The following is a 16,410-nucleotide window of genomic DNA, read 5'->3' as shown; positions in this document are numbered from 1 at the left end:
CCAAACAAATGAATGGTCAGTTTTTTTTTTTTTTGTTAATGGCCAGTTTGTTATGTAAATGTTGCCCACCTGAGGAGTAAAACGGCCTGATTTTTATGACATGATCTAGGAATTCTTTCCAACCATATGAAAAGCTCAGATCTTGCACATGTGTTTCATATCTGCTCATGTGTCTGCGTGTGGATGGGGCGTGATCCACACGCGTGCTTGGTTTCAACCCAATATTATTTTCAATTGGTTAGGTAGTCTTGGAAACAATCCGAAAATGCAGCCCGTGGGCTAGTTACAAAGCTCCATGGTCAGTCAATCCTGTCCATCCAATTGAAATACTTGGTAGAAAATGAATTTCTGGCTGTTTATCTGAACCAAAACTGCAGTGGGTTCACTGGGCTGTCCAATCAAGGTGATTTTCGCACCACATGCCATCTAGAGTGGGGTCCACTAAATTAAATCTTTAAGATTACTTAAGGTGCATTGAATGCAGAGTAAACGTCCTTGGAACTACGAGTAGGGTGGCTCCTTCAAGGAATCTGCCATTTTCCAAATTTCAGAACAAATCAGACCCGTCCAATTTCATGGAATGGCCCCAAATAAAATGGCCCGAAAATGCCAAATTCAGTAAAACGGTCTATAAAATGCATGATTAGTTGCAAGGAAATCCCAAGCTAACCATTGGATTGTTACCTTTCTAAGTTTTCTTTTGTTGTTTCTCAAATTTTCTTTTCCGATTTCATGACTTCTTCAGAAAATAAAAGATGGTTTCAAAATATAATTTTATTCCAAGTCTCGTTTTTTTTTTTTAAAATATTATTTATTTATTATTTTATTTCTTAACTATGACATGAAACACAACAAGTGCGGATAAGTAGAGCCCATGACTCACCAATCCAAACTGTTGATTTCCTGGGTTTCACCTATGAATAGACCATGCAGAAAAATCCCCAAGATCAGAAGAATTCTAACTCTTAAATAGTTGGAAGCAGATTGGGGTGGGACCATTAAGCTCCGACCAGATCAGTGTGGGGGTCTACCATGATGTGTCTATTAATCCATGTCGTCCATCCATTTTCTAAGATCATGTTGAATTATAGGCCCAAAATGATGCAAATCTAACACTCTAAGTAGACCACACCCAATGGTATGCTTGGGTTGTATTAAAAGCACATTAAAAGTTGCATTAAATGCAAAGTCATATATAGTGTGGTCTACTAGAGCGTTGGATCGATTGGCCTCAATTTTGGGCCATACCTTAAAGTGATAAGAAAAATAGGGATGGACGTAGTGGATAAACAGATACATCACGGTGGGCTGCACACAAATCTGGTCAAACACTTAAAAGTCCGACCCAATCGGCTTCATTAGTAGTTGGTCAGGAATTAGTCAACTAAAAGAGGAAATACAGCAATTGTTAACACTCAACTGAAAATGAAAATGCTAGACAGCTAAGAGCTTCCCATCCGGCGGAATTTTCGGTGCATAGGCCATGCAACGTGGGGTCCTTTGTTTCCACGGTTTGGATGATTAAAATATGAAGTTGTAGATAATTACGAATTCTCTACCTTCATTGGATGTCTTTGATTCTCTGTTAGATGAGACTCTACCACATGGTTTTGACTCAAAGGCTCCTTTGGTCTTGAGTGGACTTGACTAATCTGAGTCGATGGCATGGGAGGGACGAGTCCGGCAGTCCATGCTGCAGGGCCCAATTTGAGCTTTGAATCCAGTCTCATATCCAAGCATTGCCATCTATTTAAGGTCCATCTCTACTTGTATGAGGCTAGGTCCAAAAACCCAACAGTCCACCTTAGCCGGTTGCCATCCCTAGAAGTGGGTCCCACATATTGGTATGATAATCGGGTGGGCCATGGTATGTTGGGTGTGGGTCATTAGCTAAGTTCTTATTGGCAGTGCATTTTGGCACACGTGTGATCCCATCCAATGAGCAAATGGTTTTGATGCATGTATAGTAAGCTAAGTGTAGCTAACTTTCCCATGCATGTAGTTGCAATTGGACGTCTTGGCATCTAAATCACCTATCTAGACCGTCCACTAAACCCAGTTCACTCTTCATTTGATGCCTGATAAAAATCATACAAATCAGATGGTCTAATGTTTAAATTTTAGTTTTAAAAAAATTTAAATATTTTGTTAAATTTTATTTTCCAGTTAAAATGATATTGAAATTTTCAAATAGAAAACTGTGAAAAAGAATTTTGTACTTTATATGTAAAAGTGTACGTAGTATTTTTAATCGTAGAATTGGAGGTTAAGATGCTCGGGTTGTGTTGACACTCGAGCTGGTTGCGATGATGCACTTTGCACCTTGCATCAATTAACTCCATCAAACTTTAAGGACAACATGTGTGTATAAAAGATGATACACAGATAAATCCAAGCAGCTCTAACCTGAACATGGACTTGTATTCCTGACTCTTTCGAGGAGACTCAGACTCACTTGAGACCAGTACAAGATTGAACGAGCCAGGACCGTTTACCAGGTCAAAAACCCATCACTATAGTAGAACCATGTCTCCACGGACCATGTTGCAAGGCGTTCAGTCCATCCATATACTGGGCCTGAAATGGACAGACAAAGAAAGTAGAAATGGTTAGTGGCCACGTATTAAATGGGGTAAGTTGAAGAAAGGTGATGAGTGGGATTGTCTAATAACTTTAGTTATTAAAACACGTCATCAATTTCCTGCAAATAGACGGTCATGATTGACATGTGACACTTGTAGGTGCATGGTAGAATGATGACTCTACCAACAAGCTGCCCAAGGCCTTGACCCTAGCCCAACTCAACTTAGGTTAGGGTTGAGGATTTCTAACCAGATCTCAACTGGGCTTGACCTGAAGTCCGGGTTAAGACCATAGCCTTCAATTGAATCTGATTCAAGTTACACCCGTAGCACCATCAGTTGTAATCCTACTTTATTTCAGCAAATCTAAAACTTAAATGAGACACACCAACAGAAATAATGGGGATACAATAGCCCAACATTAATACCTTCTTAATGAGCGCCACCATGATATTTCTATGACATTTGACTTGTTCCTAATGTTTCTATGGCATTTCATGAGGTTATTCTTTTCTGAATGTTTTTAAGCTAAAGAGTTATTGTACAACAGAAGAGTGGAAGAGAGATAAGTTTTATATTTTTAATTTTTTTTCTTTGAAAATTTATTTAACTGAAGCGGGTAAATAATTTTTAATTGATTTTTTGAAAAGTTTATCATTAAATTATTCAAGTAATTCTTATCTTACCATCTTTTTCTCTTTACAGTCTCTTTAAGGAGGACTTGCATGATGAATAATTCATATTGAAAGTAAGGCTCAACATGATGAATGGTCCACATCAAGGTGGGCCCAAATAATGCATGATCACATTAAAGGTGGGTCTGACATAATAGATGCCCGACATCAAATTGTGGCCCCTCATGATGGATGACCCACATTAAAAGTGGAAGCCACTTGATGGATGATAAACATTGAAGGTAAGATCACATGATGGAAGGTTGACATCAAAGGTGGGCTCACATGATGAATGACACATACCAAAGGTTTTGTTTTAATACATGTAACTTGTATGCCACATGTGCCAAAGCAGCCACGTTTTCCTCTTTCTGTGGATTGTCTACAAAGGCTGGACCCCATCATATCAACAGTCTAGATCACTTAACCACGAGTCCCACTTGCAGAGACTCAAAACCCGAGTATGCCATGAACCATGGAAAAGAATAGTGGTGATCCACCACCAGATTTAACTCATCCTCATAAGGGGTCCACATTTAAGGCTATCCAGACCATGCAAATATGGCCCACATTACCGATGAGGCACATATGAAGAATCTCACATCATGGATTTGGCAATCCTAGCCATCGAATTGTGACAACCAAATGAATTATTGAAGTAGTTAAACTCGACTAGAAAAATCAAATGGCGGTAAGTCTGCTCCGTGTCATTTTTGGGTTATAATCCATCCACAACCGGATCAACAATTTGGACGGTCCAGATCACACTACTATGCCATTACATGCATTCCCTTTAATGAATAACAAAAAGTCTCCATACCCAATCAGTTGTAGCAACAAACAGCACAGTGGAATTAAAAATAAATGAGTTAAGACTTCTGTATTAGTTTTCCACCGTCTAAAAAATGGTCACCACTCTTTAAACCAAACTTCAAGCGTACACGTGGCATGGTTGTAAGGCAATCCAGAGGATGGACCATAACTAAGACTGAGATGATAATATTAACCATCTGATTCATCCATTCTAATCTGGACCACTCAATATTTTTCTTTTAACCGTTCTTTGATAGTCATCACAATTCGATGATTAGGATTGCTCGATCCATCCACGATGTGACCCACAGTTTGGATGGTCTGGATAGCTGCACAATTAGTGCCACGAGCGAGGAGTGCAGTCACCATCACTTTTTAAATTGTGCAGAACTAACATGGGAATTTATTCCTAAAAATACATAACCAAACATGCATACGTATTTACATTAATTGAAATTTTATATGCATGCATGATTAGGACCATATGCTGTGTCCCTTGTCCGTCAAAGTAGACCAGGTCATGATCATTTTTTACACGTGGGGACCATGTGTTGATGATTCAGACCGTTGATATGGTGGGACCCACAGGCAATGCATAATGCCTTTGAAAGTTGTCTGGATTGTATGATGTCATCCATCCCATTAGACCATTGTGGTGTTTTCTATAAATCCAATGGTTGGAATTTTTGGATCTGAGATTTTTTTTTGGGCAGTATCCATCCATAGATTGGAAGGTCATGAGCAATCTACAATGTTAGGAAAGAGGTGAAATAATTAATAGGTAGGATCTTCCAGTACTAAAGATATGCAGGCCAGCCTATCCATCTTGGGCTCATCAAGTCAATGATCTGGACCATTGAACTATGGCCCCCACCTGATCAGGACACTTAAAATCAGGGCCCAATAATTCCTCTCTCTTGATGGCGCATTATTGTTCCCTATTATTTAGGCAGATGTAAGGTGATGATATAATAGAAGAGGGTAAAAACAAAAGAATGTAGGATCATCCAATTGCTATGTATCCTTCCTTCCCAACATCTCCACTTCTCTCCCTATTCGTAGGCACTGTCTTTAATTGAATTGGTGGGCTCCCCCCCTTGATTTGCATTTCTCTTCACAATGGCCAACTAGAGTTTTGGATCAGGCTGTAAATTTCCTCTCTCTCTCTCTCTCTCTCTCTCTCTCTATATATATATATATATATATATATAGAGGAACGCTCAGTTACGCACCGGTTCGCACGTCATTATGTGCGAACCTTTCTATCAACCGTCGGATAAGGTAGACGGTTTGGATGAAGGCGCTCTTAGCGCGAGCTTAAAAAAGCGAGTTTTCCTTCTCTTGCACGTCTCTTCACCCCCTCTCCGAAGGATGCGGCGAAAGCCTTTTCACATAAAATTCTTTCGCTGGGATGCTAGGTGGGTCCCACCAAGATGTTAATGATAAATCCATGCCGTCCATACATTTTTAAAAATAATTTTATGGTATGAACCCAAAAGTGAGGTAGATCAAATTCTCAAGTGAGCCACACAGTGTTGATTGAACTCTCACCAATAAAAATTTCCTAGGGCTACCAAATTTTTGGATCAAGTTGATATTTGCTTTTTTTTCATCATTCAGGTTTGCATGACCTAATCTACAGGTTGGATGTCAAATAAATATCACAGTGGGCCCTAAAAAATATTTAACGGTGAGAATCATTATCACCGATGCTTCCTGCGATGTGATCCACTTGAGATTTGGATCTGCCTCAGTTTTGGGATAATGCCCTGAAATGATAAGGAAAAATGGATGGACGGGGTAGATTTCTCAAAAAGATCATGATTGGCCCCACCTAAATTTTCAACAAACTTTGATTTCCTGTGAAAGCCTTTCGCAAGACGTTCCTGCGCAAGGATGCTGGGTGGGGCTCACCACCATGTTTTTGGGAAATATACTCCGTTCATCCGTTTATAGAGCTCATTTTAGGAAAATCGACCAAAAACGAGGTGGATCCAAAACTAAAGTGGGCCACACGAGAGGGAAAATTGGAGAAAGAAATACCTACCGTTAAAACCTTCCTAGGCTCTGCCTTGATGTTTATATGCCATCAAAACCGTTTATAAGGTGATTAACATAGGGATGAAGTGAAAATATAGAAAATTTATCCTTAAAAAAAGCTTCTATGATCATAAAAATGTTTCAACGATTCTCACTGAAACCCCACTGTTTCCTCTCGTGTGGCCCAGTCGAGTCTTGGATCCACCTCATTTTTTGTTGGTTATCCTAAAATTAGCTTGCAAAATGGATGAACGGAATATATTTTCCAAAAACATGGTGGTGAGCCCCACCCAACATCCTTGCCCGGGAACATCTTATGCCAAAGGCTTTCGCACGAAATCCGCGTCACCACAGAGGCTGACGCGGAATGGATACTGGCGTAGGTTGAGTAGCCAGAGTCGACTGGAGTGACGTCACTAAGTTCTGTGTGCCCCACACGATGTATGTGTTGTATCCCCACCGTCCATACATTTGGAGAGATCATTTTAGGATATTGACCAAAGAATGAGGTAGGTCCAAGGCTGAGGTGGACCCCACCATAGAAAACAGTGGTGAGAGTGACGCCTACTGTTGAAACCTTCAAAAGGTCCACCATCATTTTTATTTGAGATCCAATCTGTTCATGTGTTAACGCAGACATGAAAGAAGGGAAAACACAAATATTATCTTTATCGAGAGCTTTTGTAGCCCTTGGAACTTTTTAATGGCGGCGTCACTCTCCCCGCTACTTTCTGTGGTGGGGTCCACTAGATCTTGGGATCTGACTCATTCTTTGGATCATGCTCTAATATGATGTCCCCAAATGGATGGGTGGTGTAGATACAAAACATACATCATGGAGTGGCCCACAGAACTTGGTGACTTTCAGTTCGTCAGGGAGTCTGTGGACGCGTACCGCGTCCCACCTCTACCCGTCCCTGGAACAGGAGGTAGCTTTGAGTGGCCACGGTAATGTTTTCTACGGTCTTATCCACACCGTCCATCCATTTTTTTTCATCATTTTAAGCTATTAGCTCAAAAATGTGGCAGATCCAAGATAGATGTGGGCTACACAGTGAGGATTAAACTCTTACCGTTGAAAAATTCCTGGTGGCCAAAGAAGTTTTGGATAGAGCTGATATTTGTGTTTTCTCTTCATCCATATCTATGTAAATTTATGAATAGGTTGGATGGCAAATATAAATCACGGTGGGCCCTAGAAAATTTTCAACGGTGAGAATTATTATCACCGTTGCTTCCTATGGTGTGGTCCACTTGAGCCTTCTATATATATATATATATATAAAATCGTGATGGATATAACACATAGATCATGATGGATCCCACGGAACTTGATGACGTCATCATGCTACTCAACTGGTCAGTAGCTAATCTGCGTGCGGTAATTTCTCGCCAAATCCGCACTAATCCTTTTACTCTCTCTCTCTATCTCACAAGATATAGAGGCTTTGAAAAGTATACTCGGGTTTTCATTTCTCATAAGTGGGCCCATGTTTAGAAATCCATGCACCTCCTGGCTCTTGTTTTAGCTTTTCCGCTTTAACTCTTTTGTCTGACTCTTTTTGTATGTTTTAACTGTACCTACATTAGCCACATTCAAGTGTTTTTTTTTTTTTCACAGTATGACATTTTGAATTGAAAAAATATTTATTGGTCCTACTTTAATGACAAGGAATGTTCATCCATTCGAGTGCCTGCACATCAAGCATTGTACTGCCTTGAGCATCATATGACTCTTCAAAATATGTCCTTAGCAACCTGACCGCTATGACCTATTGATTTCTCAAACATTACTTGAAACATTTCAAGATTTAAGTGCATAAATCCCACTGTTAAACAACTCTTGTTAACTAGAAGCAAAAACAGCAACAGCCTAGCACCACATCCATGGGTGCTAGGCCATGGACCCACCAAAACCAATGAACAAACTGTAATCCTCTAATATGTAAACCAATGAAAAGAAAAACAAAAAATGAAAATGACATCTGTAGATGCTTGACCTACTCTTTTTTTCTTCTTTTTTATCCTGCTCATGTTGGGGACGATTGAACACAACCTCTTCAATTTTCTTTTCCTACAAATTATAGATATTGCCCAAACATTAGAAAAAAAATTGATAATATTTGAAGCACACCAATATTTGAGAAAAATGTTATTTCAATTACATAAACAAACCCTTTAATAAGTTCTATGGAGAGAACAATGCTGTGCAAATTTATGTTCTACTTTTTTCATTTTATTACAGCCAAGAAAAATAAACGAAAGAAGTAAACTCATATAGCATCGACCACTCTAAGAAACTTCTCGATCGAAACCTAGATAAAAAAAAATGTCATCAGATTTATAGAATTTATTTTACAATCAAACAGTTTTCTTAATTAAAAAAATTACAATGCTATAATGTACACATATAAATTAATGAAAAAATAGTATACCTTGTGCTCCATGCTTTATAACAGAAGTACGTGTATCACATAATGCTGGACAATTTCTTTTGTCATGCTTCTTTCCACGCTTACCACAACCATTGCATCTTCTTTGATCCTTTTTCTTTTTAAAACTCTTTTCCCTCTCGGATATCATTCTCTTTCCGGTTCCTTTCATTTTGGCAGGTTTTGGATCATTGATTTTCATTTTCTGCTTTCTAGTTGGCTTCCTTGCTGGTTTTCTTATAATTTCAGTACATGGTTCCGACTCTATACTTCGAACATCCCTTAAAATGTCATACAACCTTTCCTTAGCCAAGAGATACCCTTGTTTTGAGGAAGACCCTTCATCGACAAGTAATCGGCAAATCTGAGATAAATCACTATGACGTAGTGAGATGGAATCATCACAATCTGGCTTGATTGAGGCCTCGTCATTGTCGTGAATAGAACCTACTCTTGCATACCGTGTCCATCTCTTCAAAATGTAATACTCTGGCAATATAGGTATACGAACATGTCGAAGTACGCATAATATATGTCTACACAGTATACCTTCGAACTGAAATTTGAGACAACTACAATCAGCATGTTTTTTACTCACTTCATATCTAACCACTTGGTCGCAATCGTTTTCTTCCAAGCTTGCAACTTTGAATACGTTATAGACATAAATATCATCATTTTCCCTTTCACCTTCTGCAACATAATCCAATCCTTCAAATAATTCATTCTAAAATTTATAAAATATCCTCCTCGTGTATGTCTCGCCCATTACTTTTTCCATTTCACATGGCATTTTTAACTTTGGCTTACTACTTATCGTTTCATGATCTGCAGCAAGCTCGTTATGCCTTTGGCGAGCAAGTGCCCTATCAAACCGAACAATGAAATCTATAAATGAATTACGTTTCGAGATATAACTACGAAAGAATGCATTCATACTTTCACTGCGCTGGCTACTTGACATACCCGCGAAAAATACATGCCGTACAAATGCGGGTATCCATTTATGACGGATTGCATATATAGAGTTCAACCATACATTATCTTCCAAACCATTCTCTGTCATCAATTTTTCCCATGAATCTTCGAAATCTTCAGACGTTTGCGAATTCCATACACAATCATTGAATGGTCGAATAAATTCATCCCTATGTGCGATGGCTCCTAATTTCTCAGGTACCTTCTGCATTATATGCCAAATACAATACCGATGGAATGTATTTGGAAATACAATAGAAATGGCCTTCGTCATTGCTGGATCTTGATCTGTTATTATGGCTTTAGGTGACTTTCCTTGCATCGCTTTACGCCACGACTCAAACAACCAAATAAAAGATTCAGTGGTTTCATCGTGTATGAAACCACATCCAAGAGTAATAGACTGCCCATGATGATTTACTCCCGTAAATGGAGCAAATATCAAACCATACCGGTTGGTATTATAAGTAGTGTCAAAGACTATAACATCACCAAAATATTTGTACGACTGACGTGCAATATGATCGGCCCAAAAACAATGTAATAAGCTATTTTCTTCGTCAACTTTCACTTCATATTCAAATGTTAGATGCAACTCTTTCATTTCTTCAAAATGTTCGTACAACATCTGAGCATCACAACCCTTGGATTTCTGTCTCTTATCCCTTTCATAATTTGTCAAGTCTTTTTCAGTGCAACCTATATTTTCGTACCCACCCAACTGTGCTGAAAGAACGGCCATTGTTTGTGTCGTCTTAATGTTGGATGCTTGGAAGTCGTCTTGTAAGCTTCTCTGCGTTTTCGTCACCATACGATGGGAGTTCAATAGATGCTTCTTACGAGGTGTGGCCAGGTCATGACTATGCACCTCAATGAATTTTTTAACTATGTATTTAGAAATGGATTTTTGAAACGCCACAATCATAACGGCAGGACAGTTATCTCTTGTTTCACCCCTTCTCCTTTTTAGTTGGCCTTTTTTCTTTTGTGCCTTCTGATCTGTATTTCCCTCTCTCGCACATACAAATCTTTTCCAAACTATCAATCTATTTTTCTTCAAGTTTAATTCATCTTCCATTTCACTACTGCTATCATCCATCTTACTTTCGCTAGCATACTTGCAAGAGCATTTCCTAACACTAAAACCAGCACATCTTGCATAGTTATTGTAAAATTCATAGGCCTCTTCCAATGAAGAGAATATAGTTTTCCCTACAATTGGTTTTTTAGATTCTTCTACTTCAGGAATCCATTCACTTCTAGAAACAGTTCCTTCACATGATTCAGTTGCCTTAATGGGATCCTCTCCATCGGCATTCATTTGTTAATAGTAGTACGACCTACAAAAAAAATTGATGCTTTCTCAGAGGCATTGTCCAAGTCCAATATGAGGAATAGAAAATAGCAAAAGTACTGCACATAACAATAATTTCATTCTAAGCAGCCTTTGAGAGTGACTCATCTGAACTAAAAAAGAAATTACATGTTGACATATGTTAGGGGATTCGTGGGAGTAGAGATTTAGGATAACATTAGTCACAATTGTGTCAATGTAGTACACATTTTCAAGATCCAGGCCACTCATCAGGTGGGTCCCACTATCAACAGTCCCTGGACCAGAAAAAAACCCCATCAACTGTACTAGCATGTACATTGAATAGCCTATTAGTCCATTTTTTTTTGTTACAACTAGGGCTTGATTTTGGGTAAGGTGTTATTCATGGTGGACCCATCTAATGAGTGGAACGGATCTCTTCCTAGACCACCATGACTCCCACATGTGCTGAAAATAACATCTTCAACTCTCTCATATTTAGAATCTTATATCACTTCACTTGTAATTAATTCAATCTCATTGCCTATGCTAAATAGATTACTATTATAATTATTCATTGATACACATTGCTTTTTTTGGATATGTTTTTTTAAGGCAATGTTATAAATTTTTTTCCTTATAAGTTTATCTATTTAAGTTTGGTTTTTTCAATTAAAAGGAGAAGGAAAAACTTTTTTGTTCAATTTCATGATATCTCTTTAAATCTGATTGTTTCTGATTAAGTTTCTTTTAAAAAAAAATATATATATTTTTACACAATGCAGAAATTGGAATATCAAAACTCTAACCAGATTTAGCTTTCCCAAATCTAGGAAGCCCTAACCGATCCAAAACAATAGAGAATGGGGAAGAGAGAGAGAGAGAGAGAGAGAGAGAGAGAGAGAGAGAGAGAGACCAGATTCTGGGAGAGTGGAAGAATGACACAATTAGAAAGCTGTCACGGATGTCGAGCCAAGAGAGAGAGAGAGGTGTATGGTGTTTTTGATAGGGTGGGTTTGAGAGAAGATTTTCTCTTCGGATAGAGAGAGAGTATGAGAGGGGGGCATAATCTAAAGAATGAGTCAGATCCCAAGATCTAGTGGACCCCACCACAGAAAATAGAGGGGAGAGTGACACCTGCCATTAAAAATTTCCGAGGGCCACAAAAGCTCTCGATCAAGATAATATTTGTGTTTTCCCTTCTTTCATGTATGCGTTAACACATGAACAGATTGGATCTCAAATAAAAATGATGGTGGACCTTTTGAAGGTTTCAACAGTGGCGCCACTCTCACCACTGTTTTCTATGGTGGGGTCCACCCCAGCCTTGGATCTACCTCATTCTTTGGACCATATCCTAAAATGATCTCTCCAAATGTATGGACGGTGGGGATACAACACATACATCATGTGGGGCACACAGAACTTGGTGACGTCACTCCAGTCGTCTCTGGCTAATCGACCTACGCCAGTATCCATTCCGCGTCAGCCTCTGTGGTGACGCGGATTTCGTGCGAAAGCCTTTGGCATAAGATGTTCCCGGGCAAGGATGTTGGGTGGGGCCCACCACCATGTTTTTGGAAAATATATTCCGTTCATCCATTTTGCAAGCTAATTTTAGGATAACCGACAAAAAATGAGGTGGATCCAAGACTCGACTGGGCCACACGAGAGGAAACAGTGGGGTTTCAGTGAGAACCGTTGAAACATTTTTATAATCATAAAAGCTTTTTTTTAGGATAAATTTTCTATATTTTCACTTCATCCCTATGTTAATCACCTTATAAACGGTTTTGATGGCATATAAACATCAAGGCAGAGCCTAGGAAGGTTTTAACGGTAGGTATTTCTTTCTCCAATTTTCCCTCTCGTGTGGCCCACTTTAGTTTTGGATCCACCTCGTTTTTGGTCGATTTTCCTAAAATGAGCTCTATAAACGGATGAACGGAGTATATTTCCCAAAAATATGGTGGTGAGCCCCACCTAGCATCCTTGCGCAGGAACGTCTTGCGAAAGGCTTTCACGGGAAATCAAATCTACCCCCTAATTACGCTCGCAATTTGCAAAGTTTGTTAAAAATTTAGGTGGGGCCAACCATGATCTTTTTGAGAAATCTACCCCGTCCATCCATTTTTCCTTATCATTTCAGGGCATTATCCCAAAACTGAGGCAGATCCAAATCTCAAGTGGACCACACCACAGGAAGTAGTGGTGATAATGATTCTCACCGTTAAATATTTTTTAGGGGCCACCGTGATATTTATTTGACATCAAAACTATAGATTAGGTCATGCAAACTTGGATGATGGAAAAAAAAAAGAAGCAAACATCAGCTTGATCCAAAAATTTGGTAGCCCCAAGAAGTTTTTAATGGTGAGAGTTCAATCAACACTATGTGGCCCATTTGAGAATTTGATCTACCTCGGTTTTGGTTTAATACTATAAAATTATTTTTAAAAATGTATGGACGACATGGATTTATCATTAACATCTTGGTGGGACCCACCTAGCATCCCAGCGAAAGAATTTTATGTGAAAAGGCTTTCGCCACATCCTTCGGAGAGGGGGTGAAGAGACGTGCGAGAGAAGGAAACTCGCTTTTTTAAGTTCGCTCTAAGAGCGCCTTCATCCAAACCGTCTACCTTATCCGACGGTTGATAGGAAGGTTCGCACATAATAACGTGCGAACCGGTGCGTAGCTATATATATATATATATATATATATATATATATATATATATATATAAATATATATATATATATATATATATATATATATATATATATATATATATATAATGAAAATAAGAAACCAATAAAGCATTGTCACAAGCACCCCAAGTTAGGAATGTACGCATAGGTAGTTAAGGGGCGCCTAGATTAAATCCTAAGCCCGGCCATTATTTTCAAAATCAAGACAAGCCAGGCCCATCGGGCATTGTTCTTGGCTTCTACTGGGCCACAACTCGCAGTAGCAAAGCCGTTAAACATGTTAACTGCCCCAGCCTATTTGTTTATCCCATCTGAATATTTGACTCAGGCCTATGTAAATGGCCTGGCCCAGGCTGATACTTGTTTTGGGGGTGCCAATGGACCAAGTTTAATTTGGACCCGGCCAGGCTAGGCCCGGGACCTGGCTGAGACTTAGGAACCAAGGTCTAAAACTAGCACAGGCCCATCATGGGCCTATTACAGTAGGCCAAGGTCCAGCCCAACCTGGACCAGACCGGTCCACAGCAAATTTATAAAATCCCTATTTCCTTATCCACCCATTCATCATTCATAGAATGGATACACTTGCATATATAAAGATTAGAGTATTCAAATTATACAATTTTCCTAAATTAATAAAACTTACTAAAGATGCCAAAAACGACTCAAATTTGTAACCTACACATAACTTACCTAAACAAGTACTCGAGGACAAAAATGGGCTCTTAAATCTGATGTAGCGAGTGCGTGGATGAAAAAGAAGAGATTAGATCATTGCTTCCTAGGATGATTATTGAATCCACAGAGAAATAAAAAAATTTTTAAAAAAAAAATAAAAAAATTAATATTATTGATGAAAAGTATTATTTATGCTGTTATTAATAACCTTATACGAGCGAAAGAGGCTTTAGACTTTGAGTTTGACTTTAGACTTAGTTGCATTAAGTGGTCGGTGATGATTTTAATTGCATCATTTCACATCAAAATCATTAACACAAAAGAAAAATAACTAATAAAAAAACTTATTAATAATAATAAGTTTGGAAGTAAAATGGACCCAAATTCTCTACTTCTTCACCATCCGTGATTTCTTTCGCAACCTACACCACATCAAAATTACTTCATTTCTCACATCCATTTGCTTCTTAACCCGATCAGATGCCAGGATCGTAGGACTCGATGGGTCCTGAACCACTCGAATTCGGCTCCAATACATTGTATACATTGCCTAGCCTCAAACCCGACTGCAACCCTAATCCAAGCAACTGCCAGCCCTAGGCGCAACCTACTAGCCAACCACACAGAAAATAGCCTTAGATTGGTCTAGCTCAGGACATTATATGATCCACCCAGATTGATTATTCAGCCTAAAAATTCATGCATGGCCCACTCACAAGGCCTATAGGATGCCCAGCCACTTGCAATCCTACTCATGCTAGCTGCGTCCATAAGCTGAGGAGACTAGATCATATGAGCGGCCAATGGTCCACATTAAAATCACATGCTGGTCCACTGGAGGATTGGACCTATGTGAATTTTAGGTGAGACCATCTACACGGGTCCCACATGATGAACAGGTTGGAGCTTCCACGTGCCATGTCAGCAAATTGACATTCACTATTCATAATCTGGGCCAACCCATGAGTATGCGATGGATAAGATATAGGATGGTCTGACTATCAGGTGGGCCACACATTGTATGTAGATTGTGGCCAGCCAGTGACTGCATGTCCTGATTGTTGGGCTAGGTACCCACCTGATGAACGGCCTACATTTTTTACACGTGTACACGTGTGGCACCGACTAGCCTTAGGCCTTAGCGAGGTTCTTATCATTTGGGAGATGGCGTAATTTCCACTTAACCGGATATATGTGGGAAGTTAATAATGTCATGGGCCATGCTCATGAAAAGCATGACGTGAATGGTCATGATCAAAGGGACCCACCAAGCTTCATCACCCAGACCTTCCTCTCATGCTGATAGTTCACCACCACTTTCAAAATGGAAGTAACTCATCAACTATAAACTAAAAGCACGGTAATCAGGATCGTCCAATCCATGATCCACCTGGTGAATGGGACGCACTGACCATCCAGTCCTAACCACCCGAGTGGGGGATGAATGGTTAGAATTAGAATGGGCAGATTTCCAAATTCAACAGGTGAAATCAGATGGCTAGCATTACTCGATCAGTGTGAATTAAAATATTATTTTTATTTATTTTTACATATGCACAACCCACGATGGGAATCATAGTTTGGACGGTCTAGATTACAATAATGTAACCATGTCGTTATCCGTTAATTAAATCACCTTCTAAAATGGTGGTGAACCATCATCACTGTATAGCTCTCCACTCACGCACTCACTATCTGTGGGTCCCACCTAGTGACCAGCTTGGGTAAAACTGGCACGTGTCCGGGAGTGCACCAACATCTCCCAGCCTTCCAAACCAGCTTTCTCATTGTTGCAAGGGACATAAAAGCAAAAAGTGCTTTTGTAGGGCTGAAAAGTCTCCTTTCTTTTTACCATTGCACGCCTTGGCCCACTTCTCTCTCCAAATTTCAAAATCCAACGCTCCAAAAAGACTCCCCACAATTTCCTTATAGGATACTTCTAGCCGTTCATTCCATTCCGAGATCAAACCTTCAAATGCCTCTCTCTATAAATAGGATCCCAAACACACTTCTATTTCTACACAAGAATCCTCCTACACGCATACATTTTGTTCTATCATATTAAACTACAAAAGCATGTCTGTATGTATCCATTTTGGTTTTTGGTAGTGATTATATTGTAATTAGTGACTAATCACATGCTATATAACGTCTGATCAATGCCGCGGCCCGGTTGCAGGTGATAC

The 16,410-nt window shown here is 39.3% G+C and overlaps 1 protein-coding gene across 1 annotated transcript; it reads right to left on the bottom strand.

Annotated features, from left to right (window-relative positions):
• Window positions 1-9,268: 9,268 nt before the first annotated feature.
• LOC131225043 (protein FAR1-RELATED SEQUENCE 5-like) lies at window positions 9,269-10,840 on the bottom strand. Its single transcript, XM_058220468.1, has one exon. The coding sequence runs from the start codon at window positions 10,838-10,840 to the stop codon at window positions 9,269-9,271; it is 1,572 nt and encodes a 523-aa protein (XP_058076451.1).
• Between the last annotated feature and the right edge of the window lie 5,570 nt (window positions 10,841-16,410).

Source organism: Magnolia sinica, chromosome 14 (genome assembly GCF_029962835.1).
Source record: "Magnolia sinica isolate HGM2019 chromosome 14, MsV1, whole genome shotgun sequence".
Classification (NCBI taxonomy): domain Eukaryota; kingdom Viridiplantae; phylum Streptophyta; class Magnoliopsida; order Magnoliales; family Magnoliaceae; genus Magnolia; species Magnolia sinica.
This window is presented reverse-complemented; position numbering and strand designations above follow the sequence as displayed.